General features: G+C 38.1%; 1 protein-coding gene across 1 annotated transcript; it reads right to left on the bottom strand.

Moving 5' to 3' along the window:
- Window positions 1–322: 322 nt before the first annotated feature.
- LOC128862103 (SPRY domain-containing SOCS box protein 3-like) lies at window positions 323–2,218 on the bottom strand. The gene is made up of 2 exons (XM_054100535.1): window positions 1,735–2,218; window positions 323–1,209 (listed from the first exon to the last, which is right to left on the bottom strand). The coding sequence occupies exons 1-2, from the start codon at window positions 2,128–2,130 to the stop codon at window positions 673–675; spliced, it is 933 nt and encodes a 310-aa protein (XP_053956510.1). The 5' UTR covers window positions 2,131–2,218; the 3' UTR covers window positions 323–672.
- Window positions 2,219–17,502: the final 15,284 nt, after the last annotated feature.

Raw genomic sequence — 17,502 nt, 5'->3', positions numbered from 1 at the left:
GCTCGGCTAAACACCTAACAGAAGTGTACGCGCCAATTATTTATTTATTTATTAATACAGGAGTAGTGATTTTTGTCCGATTAGCCCATATACCCGAATCACTGTGCGCTGGTTGTAAGTTTCCTCTGGGTAGGCAACTATGTATTGCATAATTTGACTGCAGCTGTATATAAAAACTCATTTAGCGTTTGTGCTTTTATTTACGTAGTTTTCTTTATTTTTTTATTTTTTAATTTTCACCATCTTGAATTGGTTATTAAAATTCCTGCTACTTCAGAGCTGTTCTCAAATATTGCAGTATACAAAATAAAGTGCATAAAAATTAATAGCTGCTGTTTTTATTTAATTCGCTGCAAATAAAAAGAATGTAGACAATCCACTTTATAGCACAGTTTGAAATAAGGTGAATTGAAGAATAAACGAAAATCATAGTGAAAACAATTTCTTTCGATTTCTTATCATTTGCCTGTGTAAAGTTGAAAATAAATTTTTAACATTCATTTAAAGGTGAAACTTTTTTATACTGATTTAAATGTTTGCTTTTTCTAGTATATTTGAAAATATAATTTAATATGAAATTTTGTTATATTTCGTAAAAATTAGCTTAACTAAAATGTGATCTAATTGAACGTTAGCCAAATTTCTATAAATTTTCACAATCGATGATTGAAATTAGTCCGTCCAATCGTACAATTCATTAATCATATTCCTTAAATTAGTCCGCCACGTATTAGAGATTAGTTGCAATTCGATAGGCGTGTATGGTGGTGGCATTAGGAAGAACCAATAAATTCTTAATAAAATTTTATAACCGGGTATCTTATGTAGCAGCTTCAGATCTTTCGGCCGATTTGAAAGCGCTTGGACAGTGCGCAATTGCAGGCAATCCTTTTGTGACGTAGAGTTCATTAGACGAATAGCTGATCTAGTGGACGTGGAGCTTACCATTGCGTAGAGTTTCACTTGTGGATCACATGGAATATTCCTATAAGCCACACCAAGTGAACGACGGTTTAGGTAAAACTCCAAAGTGCCGCGAGACCTATCCAAACAAATGCCCACAACACAACCCTGAGAGAACATCGGGCTATAGGCTGCTCGGCGGCCATTATGTTGTTTTCTGCCATAGAATGATAGGCCCCACGATTCAGCATTAAGACCAAGCGGGAATTGATGGGGGTTAATTTTGTCGGTGCCAATACCGAATATCTGAAAGTAAAACAGAAAAAGTAAGTAAATTATAAAAGCCTAAGGATTGATTGGATGCATGACATAAAGTGAGAAGAAAGTAAATGCAATAAATTATTTAAGAAAAATGGTATGCACTTGTGAAGAACGTACAAATAGGGTTATAAAAATGTATTGCAGCTAGGAAAAGTAAAACAAACAGTACTTGAAACGTGGTACGCGCCATTTCTCCATACAAGGCACTTCGCACATTCAACACTTCTACTTAACACAAACAGCTGTACAAATGATTATAGCTCTAAGAGAATTGGGCTATTTTTAGGGTGCCGGTTGGCATTGCAATCGATTGAGTGAGGCGTAAATTAATTAATAACAAAATAAGAGTGCGAATTTGTTTGGTAAATTACACAAATTTGTAGTGCTTATTTGTTGAATTTTTGTTAATTTTCCACAATGTTTGAATTTTTTATTTAAAGCTTTTTTTTGCTTTGTTTTTATTGTAAGTACTATAGTTTTATCAAATGTTTTCACAACACTAATACTCACCACATCGGAACCCTCCAGTGGCGTTAGGATGCGCATTTCCCAAAAATGCACCATACCAACTTCCAGTTCACGTTCACTGCGCACGATTACCGTGCCCGAATTATATTGGTAAGGAAAGATAACATCATTGCCAGAAACTCTTAAGCCACTAATTTCATCCCGTGCCCAACCCCATTCTACACCACTGGGTTCACAAAATATATTTTCAAACTCCTTATTGATTCTACTTCGTCTCTTTTCCCTTTTCTCTGTACGTTCGCCACAACGACATCTTATTAAAGTAGGTAATAATCCTTGGAAGGTGCAGATCACTCTACTTTGTGTAAAAAAACATCTACAAAAAGGTGTCATTGGTAGCGGTGCTAAATCTATTTGGCTTGGGTGACGACCGTACATTTTTATAGTTCTGGAATGTCCGGTATATGTTGTTTACGTTTGTAAGCGAGAATGATGAATGGCTAACAAGGATTGGCCAAGAAGCATATCACCGTACACGTGAACATGCATGCACGCAATGAGTGAGCCTATGTATACATATTTATGTATGTATGAGTGGAAAATTTCACAGGCAATTTGCCGGAGTTGGTTTGTAATAGAGCGTTTTTGTTCAAGCAATGAGTGGGTAATAAGTTACAGTCACAATCACTCAATTTTTGGCCAATGGGCATATTGATGCGGCCGGTTGGGTAAAAAAAAAACAGGGAACGTTAATGGTATGAAGAAGTGTTGATGGGAGAACGCATGGAATTTTGAGTGGTACTCGCATGATGAAAAGATGTTTGGTGGTTTGCTCTTATTGGTGCTAGCACCCACCGACGTAAACACAGGCCCCTGTCAGCTGTTATGATGAAACTAATGAGAGCCCCATGTAAACGAAAAATTGGTCAGTGAGCGCACCAAGGCATATCTATACAAGGTAGTATCATTAGGAGAGCTGATTAATTCGCCTTGGTGCGCACCATTAAACAAACCGTGATTGAGCGAATTGAGCGCATTGACCGAATTTGACAGAATCAGCTGATGAGCTAGCGTCGCTTGGAGTAAGTTTACAAAAAACTGAGATGATGCTGGTTATATGTATACAAACAAAAATTAATACAATGTCACTCCATTGCCATTTGAACAACGAGTGATTGGACGAGTGTGTGAATGAGTGTGAAATGATCGTGCCGAATTCGGCTGCCGAATCTCCCTTGTAACGGGGCAGCCGAAGTTTCACTCACAATTTTCGTTTACACCATAGCTAAAGAGCAAATCTAGTAAATCTAACATCCTTGGATAATTTTGGCATGAAAACTTTTCACCATTTTTCACCAAAAGTTAGAAGCAAGAGACTGAATTGCTTAAACAGAGAATATTAAAATAAGAGAGTATGCGATAGGTGCGACATCTAGAAAGCAAAAATCTGAGTTTTAGGTATGTAACTTGACTAAATGTAACAACAGGGTGAATGTTATTTTTATAATTCGTGTTAAGTAAATTTAGTCACATGAAAGTAACACAAATTTAATATTATATTATAAAGGAAGTTTTTGGTTCCTGCTGATATTGAAATTGTAAAAGTAATTGTTATTATTTTTGTATGTATTCCAGTCAATGAGCAATAATTCTTGCAGACTAGAAGAGAAATATTTTAATTAAAGTTAACCCATTACAGCATAACGTTCGATATATCGGACATGAGTTAAATTAAATTTGTATCAAGGAAGTGTGATGTGAAGGTGGCTTAAAGGTTGTAATCGAGAGAAAACTATTTCTTCAACAATGGCAACCCTTCATTTGTCGACCTATCGCAAAGAGTTCCCGTTATTTTAAATTTTTCGGTATGGCGGATTGCAAGCAGACTTTTTCGCGTAAAGGGTAAAATATTTTTTTATATTGTTTTGGTATATTTTTAGCAAACAATTTTAGTGACAAGTGTTTATTAGTGCATAAGTGTGTTAGCAAGCAAAACATAAAAAATTCTGAAGTTTGCTTCATTATCAAACATTTACTGTAGTATTTAGTTGTGGCGTCCGATATATCGAACCTTATGCATAGCAGGCTCTAAGTGGTTTGGTTTTTTGCGTTTTCCAGATTGACTGTAGATGAAATTTTGAGCCTTTTGGAGAGCGATGATAGAAATATTAACAATGAAAATTCCAAATTTTTCTTGCACAGAATTCAGCCAACGAATACCATCAGAAGAAGCTTTTAACTGTAAGACTCCTACAGACTTTTTTAAATTGTTTTTCAATCAGGAATTGATCAAACAAATTGTGGACCAAAGTAATATTTACGCTGGGCAGAAGAATAAACAGCTGATGGTTACTGAAGATGAAATTTATGTCATTTTGGGAGGAATGATATTGTGCTTTCAGGATACGCTAAGTTACCAAATAAACGACTTTATTTTTTCAGAGACAACGATGTTCCAAAACTTCTTTCCGAAAATATAAGGTGTAACAGGTTTGAATCAACCTGTCGCTGGAAAGATAGCAATGTAGTTACGGTCGCAACCAATTTCGAAAACATGACAATGACAACTGCCACGCGGTGGTCACACGTGAATAAAGCAAAAATTGCACTCCCCCAACCGTCTTTAATTTTTAACTATAATAAGCATATGGGTGGAGTAGAAAAATACGATCAGGCGATTGCAAATTTGCGTACAAGGATGCGGATAAGGAAATGGTGGTGGCCAATTTTTGCCTATTTCGTTGATGTTTCAATTGTAAATGGATGGTTACTTGTTGGCTGTAATAAGGACACTGAGTCCTTCTTTGCATTTAGGAGGCATGTGGCTCGAACTCTGCTTGTGACTCACGGAACACCCCCACATCAAGGCCGAAAACCAGCTACACCATTGTCCACTACACGGTTTGATTGCCTCAACCATTGGATTGTTCCAATAAATTCCGAACGCCGTTGTGCAAATAAGTGTGGTGGGAAATCAAAATACAAATGCCAAAATTCTGAAGTAGGCCTCAATACTAAGTGTTTCATGGAGTATCATGTAGAGCCCAATACCTAAATATATTTTATATATAATTAATTTACTTGTATTTCTTCATTTTCAGTAATATTTTAAATAAATTTTGCTAGAAGCATTCGGTTTTTTTTATTTCTCATGAGATAGCTTGAGGTGCCGGTATGCATAACGTTCGATAAATCGGACGGCTTGTTTACAACAAACTACAGACAAATATGTAACTTTTCTTTCACCACTCGATTTATGTGATCTTCATAACCCGAAATTTTCACAGAAATTCATTATAAGTATAAGGACAAACTTTATGCAGTAATGGGTTAATAAAGATATTTCCTTTGCAAAGTAGGGTGATTTAAAAAATAAAAACGATGCTTTCGGATAATGGTAAAAAATTCATGATTTCTCAACGAATTGGCCGGACACGAACGGTCCATCGACATGGGATTAGGGTTAAATGTGGGGTCGGGGGGAAAAAAATACATCCACGGTAGGGTATGGCTGTCATAAAAGGTGACTAAAATCCGGCAGTAGACGAAGGGGGCTCGGCTCGAAAGGCCTCACATACCACGGGAACCTCCAGCGGCAGGGCTGTAAAGCTAATCAGGATCGATGCCAGTAAGATACTGATTACGGTATACTGGAAATATTTCAGATTAAATAGTCTATGGATTGGTGAAAGTAGTATTCTCTCACCTCAGTACAGGAGGTTGACACCTCACCGAAATGCCTGATAGGCTAATGCTGTAATCGTCTGCGCCCCGTTAAAACTCTGGCAAGCCTTCGGCTACGTTCCTTACACATCATCATTAAGTTATTGGTGCAGGCTCAGTTGAGAAATCCTGACTAGTTCCTGTCCTGGTTCTGAACCCTATTGCCAATGGAGCATAGAGTCAACCCTCGCATGACCCCCCTGCTTGCATGGATAACCATGGGGACATTTAGGGAAACTGCATTTTCGTGTGAGGGTAGCGGCCTGAAGTCGGGTCGCTAAAGAATTGAATATGAGTAACAAACACTAAAAACAAACACCCGAGGAAAAAATTGAAGAAGGAAGCAGAGATGCTCGAAATGACAACGTGGGTCCAGGAGCTGCCTTTAGAAGAAGTAGCCTACTGCTAAGATCCCCGCCGGTCAAGAAGGCATCCACTCTAAATTCAGCTGGCAGTGGACCTGCCCGTACTGTGCTCAAAAATGCCAAAGCTGATAGTCCCACAAACGTCAACGAACACAGTATCCAATGGCCAATCGAGGCAATTGAAATGTCTCCTTAGCTGGAGCTGATTAAAAATATGAGGAAGATGGAGAAAGATGCAATCTCTCAATGTAAGCGGGAGTTAAGTTCGACGCAGCATGCATTCAGCCGTCAAAACAATATCAGCAACGAACTCAAAGTTGGAGTATCCAAAATGCCGGAGCTGCTGAATCTAACGTTGAACTACAGACGTTTATAGGAGGTAACTGAAGAGGAATGGGCGCTCTCGAGTCCCTGTTGAAACACTACCTCCCGACCAACAGCAGATACTCGACTCTTTGACGACCAAGGCGGAGGTGCAAGCTGCTAACCGACCAAGAGGAGCAGATACAGACGAGGATCACAGGGGAGAAGTACATGCTTTCCTCACGCTGTCTGCAGAGGATGCCACGAAGCTCATCGAGATCGGCAATATAACAAGCGGATAGATTCAAGCCAAGATGCGAGTGTATGAACAAATTAAGAGATGTTATCGCTGCCTTGGGATAGGTCACACACAAGCAAACTGCACTAGCTTTGATAGAAGGGATGCGTGTATCAGATGTGGGAAACCAGGATACAAAATAAAATACTGTAAAGCATACTTTGCGTAGATGCGAATCGCGACCACACCGATCACCAGCCAGGTTCAAGGAGACACCTTTTTGTTAAGAAATAATGAGAGTACTCCAAGTAAGTATGCAGAGAAGTCGCAGAGCACTCGCTCTGCTCGAACATACAACTGTCGAAAAAAGGCTAGATAAAGCGATCAGTATGGAACCAACTGCTGCTAGACATATATTCGAAATGAACGTCTCACAGTGGTGACCTGCTATCTAACATGGCAATCATTCGTAGACCAACCCTGAGCAAAAGAAGGTTGATCATGGCCCCCACAAACGTAATACTCCTGCTCGGCAGTGAAATATGGGGAGATTCGCTAAACTGTAAAACCAACCAAAGCACTCAGAGTTGCTTTAGCCGACCGCCCTGTCTCAGGCGCAGCAGTTTTTGTGATCAGCGGGGAGATACCTATCGACCTTACGGTCCGAGAGCGAGGGAAAGCGTGGGATTCTAGAAAACAACACGCCACCACTAATGCCGTGGAACGGAGATGCCAAGCCATGAGGCAGTGTCAAAGCCGATGGGGCATTGAATCGAGTGGCAGATGGACGGTGAAGGTGATTCCCATAATAGGTACCTAGACGGGTTCCAAGGAGAAGTGGGCTATTTCAGGACTCAGCTCCTCTGCGGCCATGGATACTTCCGCAAATACCTATACCACATGGGTACGGTAAGTGACTCCAGGTGCATATACCGCGAAGCACCGAAGGATGACGCTGAACACACGTTCTTTACTTACAACAGGTGGTTCGTGCAGAGATATGCTCTGAGGGAGCAGATTGTAATTAAAAATGTAATTGTGCTTGTAATTTTAACTCCAACGCACCGTAATTTATCCCCAAGTGTTTCCTTCGACGAGCTTCCACATGCATACATACATATGCACACATTCACTCATGCTTATATGTATGTATGTGTGCGTGCAATCATACACTGCTACTTTCAGCGCTTCCACTGACTTTCGGCACTTTTCCCGACTGAGTTGTCAAAAAATGACAGCGTAATGATAAATGGATTTTGCGGTGTCACTAACAAAATTTACACTGCCAACTTTTGCCACCAAATGCCAGTGACATCCTACACACACACACATATATATGTATAGTGTTGTTGCATATATGCAGAAATAAATATTTCCGATTGTTAAATACAGAAAAGTGATATAAAAATCCTATAATGAAACATCACGTCTTCTGTGATTAATGTGGGTAAATGAAAAATGTAAATTTGTCTAGACAAGGGTATGGAAAATTTGTTGTTGATTTCTTTACACAAAATCGTTGTAATTTTGGAATACTAAGAAACCGATTATACTGATGTAAATAAGCATTACAGAGGCGCATACATATACATATAATCTAATATTTATAATCTTAAACGCGTAGGAATGTACGAAACTATTTTTGGAAATCATTGCTTGAATGGCCAAGGCGTATGAGTAAGATTATTGGGCTGAATATGTTTATGAGTGTATGTACGAGTATAAGTGAAAACTATCGCTCTATGATATATTTTTGTACTGATGCTACTACCGATAAACATCACAAGCAGCAGCATAATTCTGTTCGATACAGTCGAAAAGAAGAGTGGGTCATAATTCCATAGCTTTACTCTTTAGATTTGATATACTGAAAGAGTAGTAGTAGTACAACCCAGCACCTTGTGAACTGTTTCTGCTAGGGAAGGTTTTTACAATTACACACACATGTAGCTAAAGTTATCGTATGGGGGAAATATGCTATAAACTACACATACGTAACTGCTAATAATTCATTCTTCAAAAAGTTTGTTACACATTTCTTGTGCTATGCACAATTCCACGCAACAGTGTGGTGAGAAAATATTGATACCAACGTAAAATGAAAACAAAAGCCATCAATCATTACATAGAGCAAACACTGAATTAAATGGGTGGGGTTATCTACTTATATGTATGTATATATGTATATACTTGTGAGAAAAACTGAAAGGGAGTAATAAAACCTAAGCAGATAAACAGTATTTCTCACTGGTTCGGTGTACGGTTTTGAATATAACTGAGAAAGTTATGGGAATCAACCATAAAACTTTGAATGGATTGGCGAGTAAATGGCAATAAATTTTGAAAAATAACTAATGTTGAAAAATTTAATTTATAAAGGGGAAATTTTGCACAAAAAAAAAAGATTTTATTAAAACTATATTTTACCGTAAAGAATTATAAAAATATAAAAGGGGGTGTATTTCAAAAATCAGAAAAATTCGTTTGCATAAATTTTCAACCAAAAACACAAATTTTTTTAAGTATGTTTTACCTTAAATAATTATACAAATATCACCCGCTTTAAACATTTTTAATAAAAAAAATATTAAAAATATATAAGGCGGGTGTTTTTAAAAACGACAAACAAGTTTTTGCATAAATTTTGAACAAACAAAAAACAATTATTTATTAATACAGGGTCCGCCATATAACTTTACGGAATTAAAAGTGCTATAAAAAAGAAACTACTCAATATTTTTCCAAATTGTTTTTTTTTTTTTATTTTGAAGTACAATCCTTCCGGTTAATGATGGAACACAACTTCATTGATATGGCTGCCTCGGCTAGCCATGCACCATCCCATACGATCGGTCCAAGTTTTCAACACATTTTCGATTGTATGCGGCTGTATTTCAGCTATGACATCGCGTATGTTGGTCTTCAGTGCATCAATTGTTGCTGGTTTGTTGGCATAACACTGGTATTTGACGGCACCCCAAAGATAATATCCAACGGCGTCAAATCGCAGCTCCGAGGCGGCCAAACGATATCAGAATTTCGGCTGATAATGCGATATTCGAAAACAGTGCGCAAAAGATTGATCGTAGCAGTCGCCGTGTGGCAAGTAGCGCCATCTTGTTGGAACCAAATGCCACCAATATCCTCCTCTTCAATTTCTCGGAACAAAAATTCGTTCAACATGGCCCGGTAATGCTCTCCATTGACGGTTACGGCCACTTCTCGCTCATTTTCGAAGAAAAATAGACCAATGATGTCTCTCGACCAAAATCCGCACTAAACAGTGACTCGTTGTGAATGCATCGGGTTTTCTTCGAGTGCGTGTGGGTTTTCTTAGCTCCAAATGAGGCAATTTTGCTTGTTAACATACCCGCCGCAAAGTAACACACATACGCTTCATTCGGTGCTTTTCTGCAACATTACCATGATTTTCAAAGTAATGTCGCAATATTTCCCAGCGTTCTTTGGGCGTATACACAACCATTTTCGTTCAGCGGAAGAATAAAACTAATTTTCTGTAAAATCGGATGACAGCTAAGAGTTACCATTCTTCAAATAATACCTAGTTCAAATCCGTAACGATAGATGGCGGGCCCTGTAGTATATTCCAACTTAAAAAATTGTAAAAATATATAAGGGGGTGTTTTTCAAAAATGACGAACCATTTTTTGGACAAATTTTGAACAAAAAAAAAACAAGTTTTTTTAATTATATTTTACCTTAAATAATTACAAAAAAATGACCCCAGTTTAAAAGTTTTTAACTTAAAAGAATTATAAAAATATATAAGGGGGTGTTTCTCGAAGATGACAAAAAATTGTTTGCATAAGTTTTGAACAAAAGAGAAAACAAAAAACTATTAAAACTGTATTTTACCTTAAAAAATTACAAAAATATATGAGGGGGATGTTTTTTAAAAATGACAAAAAAAAATTTTCCATAAATTTTGATCAAAACAAAAATCGAAGAAACGTTCCAAAATTATAAAAAAAATTAGAATGCTAAAAGGAACCGAAGATATTTCACTTTCAGAAACTATGTAGCAAAATTTCTAACATTAGGTAGGTAGGTAGGGTGGTTGTCGTAAGACACACTTAGACCTTCGGCAGGTCCATTGTGATACCACTGGAGCTTATCCTTACTCTACCTGTTCCTTTTCAAACCATCCGGTTGCTTTAATAAACGAGCAGAGTTTCGTTAGTTTTAGATGGGCTATATCCGCTACATCGGTTAGAAATGCTGTATCGAGGGTGCGCAGCCTTCTCCTAGCTAGGCTTTCACTCTCACATAAAAGGTGTCTGACTGTCTCCTCTTCTTCTGTATTTAGACAGCTTCTACAGAAATCGAAGTAAGGTAGTCCTAACCTTCTAGCGTGGCTGCCTATTAAACAATGACCTGTTAATACACCTATCAATTTTCTTATAGATTCTCTGTTGAATCTTAGCAAGATCTTTGATCGACCGCTGTTCCAGTTCGGTCATGTCTGTCTGCTTAGTTCGCATGTTGTGAGGTTTTGCCAGATTTTATTTACCTTTTTGATGGTTTCCCTGTCTATAAGTAATTTACAAGTGGCTATGGGCATGAGTATTCTAACATTAAATAAATATCAAAATTAATAAATAAAAAAAATGTTTCCAAAATTTAATAGCAAATAAAATTTCGTACTCAATTTTCTTCAGATTCTAATTAATGAAAATTTTTTTCAATATTGACAACTTTATAAATCTATGTATAGGATGAATGGCTGGCCATGCGAGGGGCCCACTTGGACAAATAATCAAAACTTATCCATTGTGATACCATACAGGGGGACGAAAAAATAGAAGGAAAAGAACCAAACAGGTGGAAAAAGAAAGAAGAGATAAGATAACAACCAACAGGTGTTAAGAGATAGAAGATAACAACCAACAGGTGTAGCAAAGAAGTGAGAGCCCAGATGCCAAAATTTGGATGTAAAAAAGTTTGAAATGATATCTTTTAAAATGAACTATAAAAAATATTGATATAAAAATGAAAAAAAAGTTTCTCCGTATCCACAGCAGTATACCCATATCTATTGGGTTCTTCGAAAGTAATTTTGTTTTTTTCTTTCTGTGGTGAAGATAAAAGACGAACTTCGTATAATGAATAAATATTTAATTAAGTTATATATTGGCCATTCTGATCCAACACCTTTTGTCCTATTTCTAGTAGTAGCATGATTCCACGCTCATAAAATTTTTGGTCTTTGCTGGTAAAAAACTCATCCAGGTGATTTTTGACGTGTTCATTTGAGGTAAAGGTTTTACCATCCAAAAAAATGTTGCTGTGACCGGAACAAATAATAATCTGAAGGGACCAGGTCTGGAGAATATGGGGGGTGTGGCAGTATATCCCATTCAAGTTGTAAAAGCTTTTGGCGAGTGACCGAACTTGTGTGAGGTCTCGCATTATCTTGATGGAACACTACTAAAATCCCATTAAACGACAGCATCACCCTTTTTTGATGGATATCGGCTTTTGAAATGATTTGAGCCGGTTCATCTTTTATGCTCCATGATATCTTTGACATTGGTTTATACAACCCCGTTTTCGTCCCCAGTAATGGTGCGCTTCAAAAATGGATTATTTTCGTGACGATTGAGGATTGAAGCACAGACGTCAACGCAACGACACAAATTTCTCTTCGTAAGGACATGGGGAACTCATATATTCGAGGTTAAACCCAGGCTTTTCCGGTGGTCATAAACAGTTGGATTCGATAAATTCAACCTCTCACCGATCTCACGTGTTGTTATTCGCCGGTTTGCATCAAATAATGGCCTTTATCGCGTATTTATCAGCTTCAACCAGCCTCCCAAAACGTGGTGCATATTCGACATCAAAATTGCCAGATCAAAATTTTGCAAACCAGTCTAGCGCTGGCGTATTGTCAACATATCTTCTCCATCCACATCGGTTAATTTCTTTCTGGCTTCAACAGGATTTTTACCTTTTCTATAGTAAAAAAGTAAAATATGATGAAAATGATGCTTATTGCGCTCCATATTTAAAAGGGCACCGTCCAAAAACGTATGCGTAAAATCAATTCAACTTATTCACACACAAGCCTTGCTATATCAGCTGGCAAGAGTCAAGTTAGCTGTGAAAAAATACAATTAACACCTCTGTCGGGAAAAAAACGAAATCTCTTTCTGAACGACCCACAGTATCAGGCTTAGATCTTCAAGGGATAAGTGGTTCAATGCCGATAGATTTCCTAGCCTGAGAGGAAAAAGTTGTGGGGATTAAAATACCAGAGAAAAGAAGAAAGACTAAGCAAACAGTGGGTTGCTGCCAGAGCCTTAATTGAGGTCAAACCCTGAAAAATGACGGATGGCTCCAGGACGGAGCACGGTTTCAGCTCTGGTGTCTATGTGGAGTCCAGCGGGACAAAACTACACTTTGCTTTTGGATAGTACGCTTCTGTATTTCAAGTGGAGGTGTATGCTGTTCAAGAAGCGATGAACTTTGTTGTGAAAAACAGATGAAGAGCAGCGACAAGAAATCTGCGCTTATGGCCTTAGACATTCCTCCAAGCACTTTAAGGGTAGTTGAGTCCTGCAAATCCAGGCTGAACTATGTCGGTAGACATAATATCTTGATGCTAACATGGGTCCTGCGACTCGTGGGTATCGCGGATAACGAGATCTCTGACTATTTAGCTAGGAATGGCTCTGAGGTCAACTTCTTTGGCCCTGAGCTCGTTCTGCCACTCCCTTCTGCAGCCAGCAAAGCCACGGTTAGCAAACGGGTTACTTTAATCCACAAGCGAGTTTGGTAGGCTGAGAGAAGCAGATGCAGATGGACAAAACTGATGTCACCTTTTATGTCCGACCGACTGTCGCTATTGCTCCTACCATTAAAACGTGCCGAGGCATCTCTACATATTTAGGTATAACTCCGAAAGTATTGCTTAGATCTACTTCAAATTTCGTGCGTATACTTTTGAATATATGTACATTACAAAAATGCAATAAAAAAATCGTTTTTTTTGAAAGTCTCCTTAAGCAGATGGGACTCTAGGAAACTGGTTGGACTAATGACGGGCCACTTTCTGTGGGCAAAGCACATGGAAAGGTTGAGCATCTCAGACAGTGTACTCTGCCCAGCTTGTGAAGAGGAGGATGAGACGGCGGACCACTTTCTGAGCGTCTGCCCGGCCTTCGCTCGAATGAGGTCTTTGGTACTGATGTGCTCGAGTTCAGTACAATAGACTTCATGTCGTCTGAGTGCGGAACTTGCTGAAAAAAGCAAACTTGCAGCGCACGAAATAAAGGATGAACCGCCAAGGCTTGGGCAAGATCGCTGGAGAAACCAAACAGGCGCCAATGAAAGGCCAGGCTAATAAAAGACGTCACAACATGGGACAACAGGAACTTCGGTGAAGTCAGTTTTTATACAACGGGAATTTCGAGAACTACCTATTAAAAAGAGCGAAATGCGGACACACCACATGTAGGTATATATGATGTCGCAGCCGCAGATGATGCTGAACACACCTTTTTCCAATGCATGCGTTAGGAACAAGAACGTGGAATGCTGGAGAATGCAGGTGGTCACATAAGCACTGAAAATGTAATGCTAAGAAGCGAGGAAATGTGAGAAATTATCAGTGGTTTCGAGGAAAAAATTGTCGGGATAAAAAAGCGGGACCTCGACGCAGGCACATAGGCATAGACCTTTGTAATGAGGATCATTGAATGCCACGCTGAAGTAATGCGAAAGCGGTTGCAGGGTGGACGGCGTTTCCAAACGAGGGCGAGTTTTTTTGTTTCCGGACAAACCATTGCTGCGGAGACATATTTAAAGATGCATTAGGCATTTCAAACCCACTCATCCGAAAAAAAAGAAATAGTGGTTTCTTTAGATTCTGCAACTTCCAAATCAGAAGCCACAAATGTTCAGGCCTCACTAATATTATATAACGACCGCTTCAATGGGGCGGCCCAATAGAAATACTATCTAATTATCTAATTAATTTGTATTGTTAAACCGCATATGAGCTCAAAGCTGACATTCACGCCAAAGGCGCATTCAAGCATGTTTCAATAGAAACTAATACATGGCCCTGTTCATCCGCATACAAGCACGAATATAACTACGCACTTACCCTATGATAAGAAAGTACCGGGAATGTTTAAATAAAACAAAATATAGTTAAATTTCATTTTATTTCATCTCTTTCAAAATATGACCCGTCTGAAGCAACACAATCTGCCATCATTTAACCCAGTCCTCCATGCACCGCTGGTAGTCCGTCGAAGGGATGTCCTTCAGCTCCTTCGTCACTTTCTCTTTGATCTCCTCTACCGATTGAAATCTCCTTCCACAAAGTGGTAACTTCAACTTGGGAAACAAAAAGAAGTCGCACGGGGCCATATCAGGTGAATACGGCGCTTGCACGATGGTATTTACTTGCTGTTTGGTCAAATAATCCAGCACAATTTGGGCTCGGTGCGATGGCGCGTTATTATCATGCAAAATCCAAGAATTGTTTGCCCACATTTCCCGCCGTTTGCGACGCACAGCGTCTTTCAAACGCTTCAAAACGGATACATAATATTTCTTATTGAGAGTCTGGCCCGATGGAAGGTACTCATGGTGCACTACGCCTTGGCAATCGAAGAAAACAGTCAAAGTCACCTTCCCGGTACTTTTTGATCATAGGGTACTTTGGCAAAGTGACGTGCAGAAAAACCGCAATTGCAGAATTTACTTATTTGAATGTGGGTAGGCTATTTTTTAATTTTTTTAACTTCATTTATAAGCAGCGTCATTTCATGTGTGTGTGTATATGTGAATTAGCATAAACGCTCTGATACGTGATAAATACGCTTTTAAAATGCAAATAAAGTCACACATACCCACACACGCTTGCGAGCGAACGCACGTGACGGTCATGCAAACGATGTTGATTAGTTGAAAGTGATAAGTGATGTGCAAACACTGTGTGGCTGCCAATTGAAAGCGCAAGTAGACTTCATGTAAATATATGTAGAGGATCAGCAGTTAATTTTCTTCCTTTTTATGTGTGCTCATACTCACACATACTCACGCATACTCATACATGGGTGTTTTCTGTTTTTCTAGCTCCTTATTGACCCCTAAATGTCTGTCCAGTGGCAGCTGAGTCAGCATGTCAGTCGGTTTAGAGGAAAAAAGGGCAGATGATCAGCATGACTGATAAATGACTAATGGAAAGGTTTGCCAAAAAAATTTGTGCAGAGAAGAAGTAAATGTGTGAATGGAAAGGAAAATAAGTAATGGAAATATGGGTAGAAATATATATTGTACAGATAGTAGAAAATAGGTCAGTAACGGGAAAAGATTGAAAAAAGATATAATCTGTTGTTTGAAAGTTCTGGGAATTTAGTTATAATATGGGAACTGTTAATAAAGCGTCTAAAAGGAGCATCCCCCCTTTAATATTAGTCGTGGCTTGAAGACGTTGACAAACTTGGATTATATAAAGGGTGGTTAATCCTCGAGAAGGCGCGCCTTAATAAGTTACACGAATTGGCGCACGTGAGCATTTTGCTCACACCACTTTCACATAAACATATTATGCTCCTAGTTAGGTAGATTAGTAAGATAAAGTATTTTTTTTTATAGGTTAATGGTTTATTTTTATTAAGATATATGCATTTTTGAGTTTTAAACTCTTAGAAACTTTTTTTGATAACATAAAAAGATAAAACGAAAATTCAATACATTTTTTTTTACTAGCAACAAAAAAAAATTTAAATTAGTAGCAATACATATTAATAAAAATTAAATATTGAGCCAGATCTTTGTTAAAGGAGCAATCGAAACAAGTTGGACATATAGTTCTTGCGTGCCTGGTGCAGAGTAATTTGTTGCACAAAAAACATATTGTACTTTTTTGGTGCGTCTATTTTTTCGCCTGGGACACAATGCGCAAAATCCATTATTTTCAGAGGCTTATAAATGTTCATTGTTTGGCACTATATGAGATATAATTTCTTTTAATGAGCTTGGAAGTGTTTTGATAGTCTGACGACGTACAATATTTGGCTTTATAAGCTCCAAAGCAATTTCTTTCAAAAATAACCTTCTCTGTGTCATGATTTGGGTATTGCATTTATAAATAATCTGGGCGTTTATACCAGCAATATTAATAATTGTAAAAAATAGTCGCATGGGCCACCTGCGAGTAGTTCTGGATACCGAATAAGTTTCCTTCATCTGGTCCACAGTATCTACTCCACCCTTTGTGTGGTTATAAAATGTTATAATTTCGGGTTTGATTTTGTCACCCGTTTCATCATCTATTCCGTCGTCGGTATGAAAAGAAGATAACAAAAGTACAATTTTCTTATCTTTCTTTTTTGGAATATGCGAGACAATAGTTTTGTTTTCACCAAAACCAAATAGGTTATGAGGTACTGGTCTTCCTCTTGTCGAAATGAATTGACGAGGAATTTCCTTCTTATTTTTTCTTCATGTAGCAACAGCTGTCGTCCTGTAGTTTTTGTAAAGATCATCAACCAGGGGTATGTACATAAAGTAATTGTCCATTGTTAAATTTCTGCCTGTATTTAATATTGGAGCAGCAATTCTTTTGACGATACTAGCGGGTGAATTATCTAACTGATAAGGTCCAGGTGGCTGTTTTCCGCAGTATATTTCCATTTTATAAGTGTAAAACGTCCTTGAATCAACCAATGCGTTGATTTTTAATCCATACTCAGCTAGTTTATTAGGCATATAAATTCGGAACTTACACCTTCCTCGAAAAGATTCCAGCATTTCGTCAATGGTGCAGTATTCTCCAGGAATAAAATGTTCGGAACAATAGCCATTAAATTCTTCAAATATTTCTCTGAACGCTGCAAGATTATCTAATTGGGATCTGGCTAAACGAGACGAAGTTTCATCGAAACGAATCACACGGACTAGGAATAAAAAATGCTTGATCGACATTGTTGCTCTGAAAATATCTGGAGCAGTTCCATCATCTAGCCAAAGCTTCTTTAAATTTGAATGGTTCAATTTTTTTAATCCAGCCATATACAAAATTCCAATAAATGCTTTCATCTCCGCCAAATCTGTTTCCTTGCAATCCCTGTCTCTTTGGTACAAATCAGTCACTTTATGAATGTACATATTTGTGTATGTTACAAATTTTTCAAGTAAAGT

The sequence above is a fragment of the Anastrepha ludens genome, chromosome 4, assembly GCF_028408465.1.
Source record: "Anastrepha ludens isolate Willacy chromosome 4, idAnaLude1.1, whole genome shotgun sequence".
NCBI classification, from domain to species: Eukaryota; Metazoa; Arthropoda; class Insecta; order Diptera; family Tephritidae; genus Anastrepha; species Anastrepha ludens.
This window is presented reverse-complemented; position numbering and strand designations above follow the sequence as displayed.

Coding starts and splice junctions, on each gene's coding strand:
- LOC128862103 (XM_054100535.1), bottom strand. CDS start 2,130: ATGTACGGTCGTCACCCAAGCCAAATAGATTTAGCACCGCTACCAATG. Junction 1,210..1,734: donor CACTGGAGGGTTCCGATGTG/GTGAGTATTAGT, acceptor TTTTACTTTCAG/ATATTCGGTATTGGCACCGA.